Here is a 16,246-nt window from a genome sequence, read left to right as displayed (position 1 = left end):
GTAGAAACTGGACAGTAACAGAGAGAGCACAAGCTTTTTATGTGATCATCCAAGTAATATCTTTATCAGCAATTTAGTTTTAAATGCATATCGGGTTAGGCTGGGTTCACACCTGCAGATTACAAGCCGCAGTGCAGCCAAACAAGCTTTCCGTACTCGGTGTAACGGCTGCACCATGTGCCGTCTCCATCGCCAGAGCCATAGAGCTTGGCCAATGCGCATCGGCCGGAGCAATGGAGAGAGCTGGCACCGGACCCCAGGAACTAGTGTTCCATCACACTTTATTATTGTTCACGATGTTGCCAATGGAGAGGAAGAAAGTGATTGCGGAAAACCCCTTTAACACTTTTGGGGCTTTTTTTTTTGGGCCAAGATAAGCTGTAAACGCTTTGGCTTCTCCAGCCTCCGTGTGTCACCACTTGTTGTGTGCTCTGCTTTGTACCATCAGATCCATCAGTGATCTTGCTCTGACGACACGGTGTGTAACACTTATCCCTCAATTCCTGAACTCTTCTCATTTCATGGGGTAATAAATGAACTTCCAAGAGTCCAGGGGAAGAGCTAAAAGGGTTACAACAAGAGTCCAGGGGAAGAGCTATAAGGGTTACAGCAAGAGTCCAGGGGAAGAGCTATAAGGGTTACAACAAGAGTCCAGGGGAAGAGATATAAGGGTTACAGTAAGAGTCCAGGGGAAGAGCTATAAGGGTTACATCAACAGTCCAGGGGAAGAGCTATAAGGGTTACATCAACAGTCCAGGGGAAGAGCTATAAGGGTTACATCAACAGTCCAGGGGAAGAGCTATAAGGGTTACAGTAAGAGTCCAGGGGAAGAGCTATATGGGTTACATCAACAGTCCAGGGGAAGAGCTATAAGGGTTACATCAACAGTCCAGGGGAAGAGCTATAAGGGTTACAGTAAGAGTCCAGGGGAAGAGCTATAAGGGTTACAGTAAGAGTCCAGGGGAAGAGCTATAAGGGTTACAACAAGAGTCCAGGGGAAGAGATATAAGGCAGGGGTGTCAAACTGCATTCCTCGAGGGCTGCAAACAGGTCATGTTTTCAGGATTTCCTTGCATTGCACAGGTGATAATTTAATCACCTGCAGAGAATGATTCCAGCACCTTGTGTAATGCAAGGAAATCTTGAAAACACGCATGGTCTGAGGCCCTCGAGGAATGCAGTTTGACACCCCTGATATAAGGGTTACAACAAGAGTCCAGGAGAAGAGTTATAAGGATTACAACAAACGCGAATGTGAGATTAAGCTCGCCAACGATGGTTATTCTGCAGTCTGCCATAGACTAGAACAGCTGAACGGTTTGTAATTTTTGAATCCAACAATTTTTTGCCAAAATCATTTATGCATTAAGGTTTAAGGTAAAAAAAAAAAATGTGCCCATATGCTTAAATTCAGGAACCTTATGGAACATGCACAGGCAGGGCTTATAAGGCCTCCGTTCACACATATGCGTTGCACAAACGTGTTGTATGCGGGGGGGGGGGGGGGGCAGATTTCATTGATGGAACATTTACTCATTATAAACTATGGTGATATTCACATGTCCATTTTTACAGAAGAGCCAACTCTATGGGTCTGTGAAGAATGCGTGCGGTACACAGAGGGCATTTTTGTGCCATCGATGTGTTGTACATATTTAACATTAAGGCCACGTTCAGCATTTGGTTTTAGTATTTTACATCAGTATTTGTGTGCTAAGGTAAAAGTAGACACACGGACTGTACACTGATAACACATAGATGGCAAAAACTGACACAAGGTCCTTACTTTGACCACACTGATGGTAAAAACGGACACACGGACTGTACACTGACCACACTGATGGTAAAAATGGACATGGACTATACACTGATGACTACACTGATGGTAAAAACGGACACACGGACTGTACACTGATGACCATACTGATGGTGAAAACGGACACATGGACCGTACACTAATGACCACACTGATGGTGAAAACGGACACATGGGCCGTACACTAATGACCACACTGATGGTGAAAACGGACACATGGACCGTACACTAATGACCACACTGATGGTGAAAACGGACACATGGGCCGTACGCTGATGGTAAAAACGGACCGTACACTGATGACCATACTGGTGGTAAAAAACGGACACATGGGCCGTACGCTGATGGTAAAAACGGACCGTACACTGATGCAAATCACTAATGATACTTGTACCATTTTTTCACGTATGTAGTTAAACACGAACATGTGACTGAGGCCCAAGCGGAATTCTTTTATGTTCAGATTTCTGGCGTCTGTCTTCTTTTCCAAGTACATGCACATTTTACCTTGACATCAGTAATTTCCTACATGTACATATGTGGTATTTTCTTATGTTGCTGTGAAACTTCGGATTTGGACAACTTTCTGGTAAGACTGATACCAAGTGAGTAATGTATTACTGTAAGTGGAGCGTGTATTTCTCTGGTTTCTATACTTTGAAATTTCTAATTTGTTTGAAGTCTGAGCTGGGAGCGGCCACCACATTTTTATTTATTTTTTTTCATGTTCAATTTTACATCAGTATTCAACTTCTTTTTATTTGCCTTATTTTACACATCTAGTCACCTTCTTTCTTTTTATTTACCATATTTTATACCAGTATTCACCTTCTTTTTATTTACCATATTTTATACCAGTATTCACCTTTTTATTTACCATATTTTATACCAGTATTCACCTTCTTTTTATTTACCATATTTTATACCAGTATTCACCTTCTTTTTATTTACCATATTTTACACCAGTATTCACCTTCTTTTTATTTACCATATTTTATACCAGTATTCACCTTCTTTTTATTTACCATATTTTATACCAGTATTCACCTTCTTTTTATTTACCATATTTTACACCAGTATTCACCTTCTTTTTATTTACCATATTTTATACCAGTATTCACCTTCTTTTTATTTACCATATTTTATACCAGTATTCACCTTCTTTTTATTTACCATATTTTATACCAGTATTCACCTTCTTTTTATTTACCATATTTTATACCAGTAGTCACCTTCTTTTTATTTACCATATTTTATACCAGTAGTCACCTTCTTTTTATTTACCATATTTTATACCAGTATTCACCTTCTTTTTATTTACCATATTTTATACCAGTAGTCACCTTCTTTTTATTTACCATATTTTATACCAGTAGTCACCTTCTTTTTATTTACCATATTTTATACCAGTAGTCACCTTCTTTTTATTTACCATATTTTATACCAGTGTTCACCTTTTTATTTACCATATTTTATACCAGTATTCACCTTCTTTTTATTTACCATATTTTATACCAGTAGTCACCTTCTTTTTATTTACCATATTTTATACCAGTATTCACCTTCTTTTTATTTACCATATTTTATACCAGTATTCACCTTCTTTTTATTTACCATATTTTATACCAGTAGTCACCTTCTTTTTATTTACCATATTTTATACCAGTATTCACCTTTTTATTTACCATATTTTATACCAGTAGTCACCTTCTTTCTTTTTATTTGCCATATTTTCCACCTGTTCTCACTTTTACAGAAAGCTTTTTGCTGTTATATAAATAGCCTGTGAACTTCACATGACAAGGTCAATTGTAGATGTAACCTCAGACACTGAGTTAAAGGGAATCTGTCAGCACAAAACTGTACAAACCAGGCCCAGTTGCTCGTTGCACCGTGGTGTGTCCAGGCAGTTCAATGCACCTTCCCACCTAATAGTTTTCCATGAATCTCTGGCTCCTATAAAGTGAGGGCTGTCAATCAAGGAAGGTGGCAGGTACGTATGCAAATCAAGTAGTGTAGATGGGAAGGTGCTTTGAACACAATTCGAAGAGTGCAGCGAGCCCCTGTGCTTGGTTTGAACAGTCATCTTGTGCTGACAGACTCAGTCTAAAGAAATCATGCCGTCGGCACTTTTGGTCAACTTGGGTCTGTTGTCCATAAAGCTGATCTTCATCTAAAACCATGAAGACCGGGGCTATAAGGCAATAACACATGATAGTGCTGCAACATCTTAGGGTTGGTGCACATGGTCAGTAAATGCTGCGGGTTGAACGCTGCAAGAAATCCCATCTCCACTTTGCGTCCAGAGATGCCCGCGGCTTACCTGTGGAGACAGACATGAGGCGCTTCTTCCCAGACCACAACCTGTCAATTTATCTTGCAGAGACGCCAGTCTCCACAAGGTAAATTTCACCCGTACAATGTATAGGACGTTGTGATTCCGCTCGGTTTAGTGAAGGCATGCGAAATCGCCTACGTTCAACAGCCGGCAGCGCTTTGGGCGCAGCGGACATGTGCTGCGTCCAAAGTGCTGCTGATTCCTCAACGTGTGCACCTACCCTTATTGTTGTCAGGGTGGTGTGGTAGTTCAACTCGCTTGGTGGTACACGGAGGTAGCAAACAGGAACACTGTCTCTTTAAATTTTCGGTTGGTTTATTATGTGGTAGCATAAGAAAACAAAAAGGGAAAATAAACACAGCCCTTCAGGCAAAAACAGGAAAATGACAAAGAAAACAAAATGCTGTAACAGAGTCCATACGTTTGCGGGTAGCAGCCCGCTGTGCAGCACCACAGGTTCAGTCTTTCCTCTTCAGGGCACAAACCATTGGAGAATCCTCTCTCCAGTCCTGCTGACCAAAGACTGCCTCTGGAGCTCAGCTATTTAAGCCCCAGATCATGTAGCTCCTCCCCCATGTGACTGAACACATGACCGTGACATCACACAGGTCCTGTAAGCTCACCTCTTTGCCGCCTCTGCAGGTGGAGATAAGGTGGACACCCTCCCACCCACTCTATGGATGTCCACATAAAAACTAGCCCATTATGCAACTTGGCTAAATCATCACAACACTTAAGGTACCGTCACACTAAGCGACGCTGCAGCGATACCGACAACGATCCGGATCGCTGCAGCGTCGCTGTTTGGTCGCTGGAGAGCTGTCACACAGACAGCTCTCCAGCGACCAACGATCCCGAGGTCCCCGGTAACCAGGGTAAGCATCGGGTTACTAAGCGCAGGGCCGCGCTTAGTAACCCGATGTTTACCCTGGTTACCATCGTTAAAGTAAAAAAAAAAAAACACTACATACTTACCTACCGCTGTCTGTCCCCGGTGCTCAGCTACTCTGCACTCCTCGTGTACTGGCTGTGAGCGCCGGGCAGCCGGAAAGCAGAGCGGTGATGTCACCGCTCTGCTTTCCGGCCGCTGTGCTCACAGCCAGTACAGGAGGAGAGCAGAGCACAGCGCCGGGGACAGACAGCGGTAGGTAAGTATGTAGTGTTTTTTTTTTTTTACTTTAACGATGGTAACCAGGGTAAACATCGGGTTACTAAGCGCGGCTCTGCGCTTAGTAACCCGATGTTTACCCTGGTTACCAGCGAAGACATCGCTGAATCGGTGTCACACACGCCGATTCAGCGATGTCTGCGGGGAGTCCAGCGACGAAACAAAGTTCTGGACTTTCTTCCCCGACCAGCGACAGCACAGCAGGGGCCTGATCGCTGCTGCCTGTCACACTGGACGATATCGCTAGCGAGGACGCTGCAACGTCACGGATCGCTAGCGATATCGTCTAGTGTGACGGTACCTTTAATGTGCTGGAGGAAAAACCCTCTGGGTTTCACATCATTGACGCCATTGAGCATAACACATATCTCCCCTCCAGTACTTTACCAGTGACTTTGTCACAGTGGCCACAGTCGTAATGGAGTTTTAGTTACTCATCACAAGTCGCCGTCCATCATAGATCACCGTAAAAGTTGCATGAGATTTCGATCTGGGTTTTTGGGAGATTTTCGCTGCCAAATCTTAAGGTACCGTCTCACAGTGGCACTTTGGTCGCTACGACGGCACGATCCGTGACGCTCCAGCATCGCTCCAATATCGCTCCAGCGTCGTAGACTGCGGTCACACTTCGCAATGTACGACGCTGGAGCGATAATTTCACGACGTATTTGCGATGTAGAAGCTGTTGGTTACTATGCGCACATCGTATACAATATCGTGCACACCTTTGTTACACCATGCGATCATGCCGCCACAGCGGGACACTAGACGACAAAAGAAAGTTCCAAACGATCTGCTACGACGTACGATTCTCACACGGGGTCCCTTATCGCAGGAGCGTGTCAGACACTGCGAGATCGTAACTATATCGCTGGAACGTCACGAATCGTGCCGTCGTAGCGATCAAAATGCCACTGTGTGACGGTACCCTTAGTTACAAAATAGTAATGCAACATTGAGTTCCAGACAAGTTGTTTGTGCAACCAAAATAAGTGTATTCCAGAGAGCATCTTTTGTGTGCTAAAAAAGCTGATACAGGGTTAATCTGCAAGAAAATTGCATTAAAATGCTGCTTGGATGCCTTATACTCAGATTATGTATAACTTTCAGTACTGGGGCTTTTTACCGTGCACTGTGCTTTCATAGCTGAACTCAGTTTGTGACTTTGTATATATAAGGCCGGGGTCACACTAGCGTATTGCATCGGATGCGATATGCTAATGACACTCGGCTCCTGCTCGCAGCAGAGCAGGAGCCGAGTGTCATGCGTCTGTGCTCCGATACTCTCGCACAGGGAGGATCGGAGCACAGCTGCGGAGGAGGCGGAGAAATGAATTTCTCCATCTCCTCCATTGCTGGGGTCCGCTTTTAGCGCACATCATTCCGATGATATCCGAGTGGTGTGCGCTGTCTCACTCGCACCCATAGGATTATATGGGTGCGAGTGAGCCGAGAGATTTACCTCGGTCCGAGACAATCGCAGCATGCTGCGATTGTCTCGGACCGAGGAAAACGGCCGACAAAAAGTCGGCTGGTGGGAGCCGCCCCATATGTTAACATTGGTCCGAGTGCAATGTGATTTTTTTTTTTTTAATTTTTTTTTTTATCGCATTACACTCGGCCGTATTACGGTCTAGTGTAACCCCGGCCTAAGAATTGGCCTACGCACCGTTATACCTGTGTTGTAGGGATCTTTGGCTAGGTTATTAAGATCTTACAATGGTTTTATGCAAAACGTCTGGTCAGATCGGCTAGCCAACAATTCTTCTGTTTATGTAGCATCCTGCCACAATGTCTATCTACTCAAAAAGCAGAAGAAACTCTACGGGTTGGTGCCCAGCATTGGTTTATTGACTTGCTTTTTACTGATCCTGGTCGTTGTCTTTCTTAGGTTACATTCACACGCTCAGTATATGGTCAGTATTTTACATCAGTATTTGTAAGCCAAAACCAGGAGTGGGTGATAAATGCAGAAGTGGTGACTTGTTTCTATTATACTTTTTCCTCTGGTTTTGGCTTACAAATACTGATGTAAAATACTGAATGTGTCTGTAATGCACTTATTTACGGTATCATTGGTCTTAATATTTTTTTAAAACTCTTTTCACATTTGCAGATCCTACCAAAAATACTGTACATAATAGCATATTGCTTTATTATGACCAATAAAAGGACGAACACGTTGGTGGAAAACCTAATTTAGCCTATTACAATTGATGGGGCTCCACTTTTTGTCCCTTTTTGGCACTTCCGTTCATTTCATTCTACTGCTCCTATATTGGGGCAATCGCAGATGTGATAAAAACCTAAATGCATTGTGTGAGAATTTGGTCATTTCTACCACTTCTTTGTTATCCCTACGTCTTAACTCTCTAAGTATGACCATACTCGCTTCGATTGTTGAATACTACAGTTTTTGCTTATCAGTTTTCCCTGATTTCACATTTGTGCAGTGTTTGTCATGATGTTTCTGTGGAGAAATAACAAAAAGAAAACCCAATTCTCTTATCCAATGCTTGTTGTTGTTGTTTGTTTGGGTTTGAGCATATTGTTAATTTTTTCTTTTTTTTTTTACATTGCAGTTGCACTACAAGGATCCAAGAAAGATGGCAATGGAATCGGTGACAATCGAAGGACCATTAAAACAGGAGAAGATTTGTATTTACTGGAAGGGGAACTTCTGTTACAGGTATGAGAAATGATGGTCTGTGTAAGGGTATCATCTCCATTTATTACTTGTCGAAGACGTGGCATTTTTTTCATTCTCCTGCAGACGCTGATTCAGATTAGATATTAAATTCAGTGACAAAATGACAGCCCGCTGTATAAATAAGAAGAGCATCATCAAAATTTGCTATTTGATGATGCAATTAGGCAGGTTGGCCTATTGTAAATCTAAAAGGGCTATTATTCCGGTATGTGCAGTGGTTGGAACCTACCAGAAGAGGTCCATGGAAGGACAACTTGTATTGTCCACAGTAAAGCAAAACCAAGTCTATCTTGTGGAGGCCCAGTCAGCGTGAGTGTGTGTGTATATGCACTAGGACAAATCATAAGCATCCGATGATGTCCCAGATGTGCTCGATGGAAGACAAGTCTGGAGACACCATGGTAGCTTGATTCGGTCTGCATATAGTTTCAGGAGCAACATAACTGACGTTGTGTTTAACAACAGCTTCAGGAACCACTGGTTCCACCACCAAATCAACGTAGTGCTGAGCTGTTACTGTTCCTGGAATGAAAACTAAAGGTTTCCGGCTACCATACATTAAGCCAGTCCACACGTTAATCCTTGGTGTAGGTAACTGTGTGATGTTCCCTTTTGAAGGCTTCTTCATTGCTTTGCCCATGTGGTTTCCAGACCAGTCTCCAGATATCATTGTGTTCAAAACAAAAGTGGGACTTATTGTTTAAAAACGATTTACCTCTATTCCAGTCTCCATTGCTATTTTGCTCTGTACCATGATGGCCTTTGAGAGTGGTGACGTGAAGTCAATGGATCACCTGTAGGTGGAAGTGTGGCTCGTAGCCGAGTGTCATGCAAATGCCCTCTAATGGTTTCTGTTGACAATGTTTGACAACTTAGGCTTGGTTTGTGACATTCACAACTGATCCAGAGTCCCAGGAGCCATTTTTCAACACCTCACCGCCAGGTGTATATTATTATTATTATTATTATTATTTATTATTATAGCGCCATTTATTCCATGGCGCTTTACATGTGAGGAGGGGTATACATAATAAAACAAGTACAATAATCTTGAAAAATACAAGTCACAACTGGTACAGGAGGAGAGAGGACCCTGCCCGCGATGGCTCACAATCTACAAGGGATGGGTGAGGATACAGTAGTAGTATATACAGTACAGTAGTAGTATATACAGTATATATAATGTATATATGTACATATACATGGGTATGTGTGTGTATATATATATATATATATATATATATATATATATATATATATATATATATATATATATATATATATATATATATATATATATATATATATACACACACATATATGTCACACACATCCATAAGTTACATCTTATGTTCCTTCATTGTTGTAAGTTCATCATTGTTCTATTTGGATGTTTTTACTACATCCTGAGCAAACAATCAGTAAGTGTGTACATGATTGTTCTCGTATTAGTCAAGTCTCATTTTTGGCATAAAGGAAATTGAGACAGGAACACTGGATTGTATGGATCCCTTTAGACGTCCTAAATGAGCCTCTCTAGTACATGTTTCAACAGTTATGAGTTGTATGTCATTAAAATATATGGCTCATGGGTACATTTTCTTGTGATGGCCACATCAAAGGCTGAGGGTTCCTTTTATGAAGTTCAAGAAGAACCATGCCTGGCCTCCCATGCTAATGTAGGTTTACTCTGTATGGTCGCACTTTATCAAAGCATTTTGAGCAATTAAGGAAATTACAGTTTACATTTGTCCCTGACGTAGCACACATTCATTTTAACTTTCCTTCCTAATGAATTCTTCATGGAAGTGGTTACAATAAGCGGCTTATTGAAAGTAAATTGGCATATGTAAAAGGGTTATGTACCCCCGGGCAAGTTCAAAATATAGTTTGCTGCTTTGTAAATGGCTGCTGAGGGTTTTCTCTAAGCTTTATTGATATAAAACTCTAGATCATAGGCTCTGTGGTCATTAAGTTGTCTGGCAGTCATGGTCACCTCGGTGTGTAAAGATCCTCTGGATGGAGACTGTAGTTTCAGGACGTCTACTCATCGGAGGCCGAGGTTGGTATACTACGATCCAGCACTTTGCCATTACTGTAGCTTAAAAATTGTAGCAAACTGTTATATATCCGAAATTATAGACAAAATAATCCTGTCTTGTATGTTGTCATGAATATAGTCATGTATTACCTTTTTAATGTACAGTGTCTCGAAAAGTGAGTACACTCCCTAACATTTTTTGTAAACATTTTATTATATCTTTTCATAGGACAACACTGAAGATCTGATCCTGTGATACAATGTAACGTAGTTTGTGTACAGCTTTTACAACAGTATAAATTTGGTGTCCTCTAATAACTCGCACACAGCCATTAACATCTAAACCGCTGGCCACGAAAGTTACCATGTATTCATGTGGTTTTAGGAGTGCAGTCAGATGGCCGTATAAATCGGACGGAAATCGAACTGCAATGTATTGGACTGGCCGGTCGCTCTCCCTACCGGAGCATGACAGGGGTATACATCTATGAAGCTGTCCCGCTTGGGTCGGTCGGTCAACCTGTGCTTTGCAGTCCGATCTCGGCCCGATTTATACGGCCATCTAACTGTGCCCTAATGGGAGTCTGTTCAGAGCAAGTAGAGGTGCTCAGTGCACCCTCTGCGTTACCAAACCATCTAATGCCACTTTCCTACCTACTGTATTTTTTCCGTACCTGTCTGCCACCTTTGAATCCTAGAAACTTTAAAAAACTATAAGCACAGCTACTAATCGGAGATTGGAGTGGAGATAGGTAGAAAAGAAGTAGGTGTGAAGATGCACAGAACCACTCTCACACCACGGGCACAACAAGCTCTAGGTCTTGGGTTTGAGCAGACATTTTGTGCTGACCGACTCTTTTTTATTGGAGAACGGAAAGTAGTCTGTGCTCATTTCTTGCTTGAACTAAAGGTTGTTATTGAAACTACCTGATCTTCCTTTCACCCTTCATTATTTAGTCAGGTCACCATCTTGTACATAGGACCAGTGTCCAGTCCTTCCAAAATGGGCTTGTTCAGTCGGCTTTTCCCTGAATATGAAGGCCTTCAAGAAATTGGCCACTACTTGGACAACTTCTTCTCATACATCTCTCTTGGACTCTATGAAATAACGCTTATAGTCGCCGCCCATGCTGGCGCCGTTCCCGCCGTGTCTGCACTCATTCTCCCCGGGGTCCCTGTGCTGTGGTCGTGACGCCCAATCAGCGCTGGCGTCACTGTCCCCGCCTCCTTGTAGAATTGAGCAGGAAGAGGAAGTCCGAGATCTGCGGCAGCACTCACTTCTTCTCCATGTTCAGTTTGTCCGATGGGGGAGACAGTGATGCCAGCGCTGATTGGGCGCCAGCTTTACAACACCGCATGAGAGCCCCGGGACTGCGAGTGCCGGCACCATGGGAACAGAGGCAGCACAGGAGGGGAGTATAGGTTTTATTATTTCATGGGGGTTCAAACATTTTGATGAAGAATGGGTTTGTCCTAGTAGTGAACAACCCCTTTAATGATGGGGCTGGTTTGTTTTTGCTTTGATTTATGGTATATTATAGACTTGAAAAATCAGCTTACCGTATTATGATTGTATCTAATACAGAGAATACAACATCCCTGAGTAATATAGAGCCTTATGTTTCATTTATTTTGACACTTGTTGGAGGAAAAATGACAACAATAAAATGCGACATCTTGTATAATATTTGCCCATCCTTTACTATGCATTATTAAGAATAAAAATGGTTGTTCACCCTTTGCTATTGATCAGGTCGTGGGATACGACACCTTCATTGATCAGCTATTAGCAGGGTCCAGTGTACACAGTGAACAGCGCAGGTCTGGTCACTTTGTTGTGTCTTATCCCAAGTTCTGGAAATCGGCTCCTGTTCAATCCTAAGGATAGATTAGGCTACTGTCACACATTTTTGCCGTCAGGTAGAATCCGGTAAGTTTTGAAAAAAAAAAAAAAACTGATCAGTTTTTGTTTTTTTTTCCCGCCGGATCCATTTTTTTCTCATAGAGTTGTATTAGCGCCGGATTGCGCCTGATGGCCACACGTTTCATCCATTTTTTGCGGGATCCGTCTAAAATTATTTCTCCGGAGGCAACGTTCATAGTAACGTTTTTTTTCTGTCTGGCTAAAAAACGCCTAGCGACGGTTCCAGCGATTTAAACGGATGAAACTGACATGTGAAATGATGAATCCGGCCTCTAAATCCGGTTCTCCATTCATTCTCCATACAATCATGCAAAATTCTATTTCTCTTTCCCCGGAACAGGAAGTCCAAACTCTATCCCCGGGTTAATTTAAAAAAAAAGATCCGTTGCATCAGTTTTTCACAATTTGCAACGGATCCGTTTTTTTTACAAATTTGCCGGATCCTGCCTTAAGGCAAAAACCTGACGTGTGAAAGTACCTGATGAATTCCATGCCAGTCTCTGACGTCTATTATCAACGTGACCACTGCAGCCAATCACTGGCCAAAATGGTGTGTGATTGGGGCTAAGGCAAGTAATTGGCTGTAGCTCTCACTTGGGTAATCGATCAGTTGAGAACCTTTTGCACTTGATACTTTCCCGCTTTGATGGGATGATATTCTGCTTGCACCAACCATAAAAGCTGATTTCTGTTGGCTTATGCTTATACACATGGAAGGGTGGCCCGTGTTTCTGACTTGTAACCATTCGCAGTGTAATACATGTGTACCAAGGCCCGTGTTTCTGACTTGTAACCATTCGGCAGTGTAATACATGTGTACCAATCTTTTCCCATAATGATTTTTGTTTGGTGGCTTTAGTAATGTATGGACACCTTGTTCTTCTCCCAGTAATTTAAGGAATGTTTCCCATGTAACTTGCATACATGGATGGATATTCTGTATGAAAAATACTGAATTCTCAATTCATGAAAAGCGTGTTGGACACACTTAACTCAGCGTGAACATTTATTACACTTCAAGCCTTTTTCTTGTGTAGGAAAAACTTTATATTTAGGCACATAAATCAATTTTTGTACATTTTCTAGTTCCCCCCCCCCAATGTTAGTCTTAAAGCTGCAATGAACCACAGCCATCTCCCTAACTAATGGAGGGATTGTGCTGAAGAAATGACCTTTGTTGTAAAACCCAAGTGTGGATGCCATGTTAACAAGTGAGCCAGTATGCCCAAACAGCCAATGACCGCTGTTATGTACTTACATGATGCATAAATAACCATTAAAAGACTAAAGGATAAAAGCAAAATGAGCAAATACCCTGCAATGAGTAAATAATAAAAAAATAAATCTGATGTACACATTCAGGAATGTCCTATCTCCAGTATTAAAACCTCACCTTGTGTCAACCAATGCCAATATAGATAGGGGCCGAGCAGGGCCGGGGCCCGACTGTGCAGATGCCTGCCCATGGGGGGCTATAAATGAAATACCCAGCTCAAGAGGCAGGGGAGTGAAGAGTGGCCCCTTTCTGGGGTAGACCATTCATCTATATAGTTTCCCATGGGTAGATGTCTGCACAGTCTGGCCCGGTCCTGCTCTGCCCTTATTCATATTGAGGTCGGCCGACACAAGATAAGGTTTTAATACTAGAGACCGGATAGGACCGTCCAGATTGGGTACACCTTGTCGCGGTGGGATGGCTTTTGTCAAAATAGTGTAACCAATGTTATTTGCATATACCATTACTATTCACTAATTTACTTGCTATTTTCATTTCGTGTTTTTCTTGGGTTTTGTCTGTGAAATGACCACAGCGTGAACTTGCTCTTACACATTGCATATATATCGACTTGTGATCCAGCTCATTTCTTTGGTTTTGCTATAGTTTCTTGTACATGGTCCAAACAGGGGCGCTACCAGCTTTCTGAGCTACGTGTTTTATCTATATAGCTTCCCATAAGCAGGTGTCTGACCAGTCGGCCCCCGGTCCTGCTCTGCCCTCATTCACATTGAGATCGGTGGACACAAGATAAGATTTTAATACTAGAGGATGGCTAGGACCATCCTGACTGGGAACACCTTGTCATGGTGGGACGGCTTTTACACTTTATTTTTTTTTTTTTTATCAAAGTGGTGATCACGAAGTGCTCCATGTTATTTACATGTACTATTACTATTTCCTTACTACAGGGTATTTACTCATTAATTTTTTTCTTATATTTTGACATTTAACAGACAAAACCCAAGATAAAATGCAAAATGAGCAAATGCCCTGTATAAATAGTAACCGTACATGTGACACTTAGTTGACACTATTTAATCAATATCCCTTCCCTGATTATTTTTTTCTGTATCTTCATGATGATGATGATTTCAAGTCTTGTCCACCGAAACATCTTATCACTAGAAATGAGTGAATTGATTCCCAGCACCCTAGGCCATGTCCATAGCTACTGCACAGGAGTCCTGCGATCCGCTTCCTGTCCGCCAGGATCATGGAGCCTATTTTGATTTGTAGCGCTCCTGATTTCACACCGTGCCTACTATTCAGAAGAGGTGCTGGGTAGTCCGACAGGTAGGAGCTAGTTCGCAGGGCTCCCATCCATTGGCCACACACTATTGTGGCAGCTGGACCAGTGTCCTGCAGATTGATTCACTCATCTTGGCTTTCAACTGTTCACATGATTGGTATCAAGTGTCTGACTGATGGGACCCCAATCGAGCATGACCCCCAGAACGATAATTTGGAGTCCCTGATTGAACAGGGTGATGCTCACTATCCCCACTACCACTCCAGTCATTGTGTCTGATTAGCACCAAATATCTGTGGAGCCGTATGTCAGAGGGAGCAGGAGGAGTAAAATAAGCGCAATAAACTGATCACTTTCGATCTGGTGATGGGTCCTCTTTAAGGTAAAACAAGCCATAAATCTATTTGAGTTCAATTCCATAATGTATTACGCAGTTTTTTTTTGTTTTTTTTTTTAATCTTAAGAGAAAAAAATAGTCAGACTCCAAATATGACAATCGTAATAAATACCGGTACCTAGATGAACAACCCATTTCCAGAAATCCCAGGGCTTGCTGGTGCTCGAGTTATGTTATTGGACTAGAATTGTTTGGGGGTTTTTTTGCTATTTTTTTTTACGTGTGTGTGTGTGTCCTGTTGCATATTTAATAGAAAGCATTTGCTCTAAAATGATTACTAAATTAATAGCATATTGCAGTTTCTATGAAACAGTACTAGAGGATTCCTACAAATGGGTCATTTTATTTATTTTTTTCAATTAAGAGGATGTGTTATATATTTTCCATGTGAACTCATGGGTGGAGAATCCACTGAGTATACAGTAGCGGTGAAGCAGATGAAATTTGGGAAAAATCTTAAGCAACAACATAAGAAAAGTTTGTGGATAAAGCTCAGCCCACCCAGTATGCATATGATATTTTAGATGGTGGAAAAGGAGGTGGGCTGCGGAGGGGTCTGCAACTTGCCCTTCATGTATTTTCTACAATTTGTGCTATCCTCTAAATAACACCTACTTTCTAAATCCAGGTGAACCTGTGCCGCAGATAATAGATTTTCATCATTCTAATTTGAAGAGCTTTGCAAACAATCCAAAAGTTTTGATATAACTGTAATAATAGAAAAAAGAAAAAAAAAAAAAAATATATATATATATATATATATATATATATATATATATATATATATATATATATTAGTACAGACCAAAAGTTTGGACACGCCTTCCTAAGTAATGATGGCCACTCGTTTTTCTTTACTTGGCTGCTTTTTTCTTTGATGACTGCTTTGTACACTCTTGGCATTCTCTTGATGAGCTTCAAGAGGTAGTCATAGAATGCCAAGAGTGTGCAAAGCAGTTCTCAAAGCAAAAGGTGGCTACTTTGTCTTCAGTGTGAATGTACAATTTTCGTAGTCATGAAAATACAGAAAAATCTTTAAATGTGAAGGTGTGTCCAAACTTTTGGTCTGTACCGTGTATATATATATACACACATACACATGCAAAAATTAAGAGACCACTGCAAAATGTTCAGTTTGTCTGATTTTTCTCTTTATAGGTATATTTTTGAGTAAAATGTTAATTGTTCTTTTACTCTATAAACTACTGACAACACGTTTCCGAATTTCCAAGCAATACATTTTGTATTTTTTTTTTCTGAAAAGGAGAAATGGTTGAAATTAAAAAAAATCAAACAAAACCGTGCTTCATAGTTCATAATCATTT

The 16,246-nt window shown here is 41.5% G+C and overlaps 1 protein-coding gene across 2 annotated transcripts in view; it reads left to right on the top strand.

The window, feature by feature from the left end:
• Positions 1–16,246, top strand: part of AHR (aryl hydrocarbon receptor) — a 162,543-nt gene that overhangs the window by 111,885 nt on the left and 34,412 nt on the right. For both annotated transcript variants that reach the window (XM_069729828.1, XM_069729829.1), the window contains exon 3: positions 7,904–8,010. In XM_069729828.1, the coding sequence (XP_069585929.1) occupies positions 7,904–8,010 (107 nt within the window). The remainder of the gene's footprint in view (positions 1–7,903; positions 8,011–16,246) is intronic.

The sequence above is a fragment of the Ranitomeya imitator genome, chromosome 6 (assembly GCF_032444005.1).
Source record: "Ranitomeya imitator isolate aRanImi1 chromosome 6, aRanImi1.pri, whole genome shotgun sequence".
NCBI classification, from domain to species: domain Eukaryota; kingdom Metazoa; phylum Chordata; class Amphibia; order Anura; family Dendrobatidae; genus Ranitomeya; species Ranitomeya imitator.
Note: the sequence above shows the minus strand (reverse complement) of the source record. Positions and strands in the feature narration are given on the sequence as shown.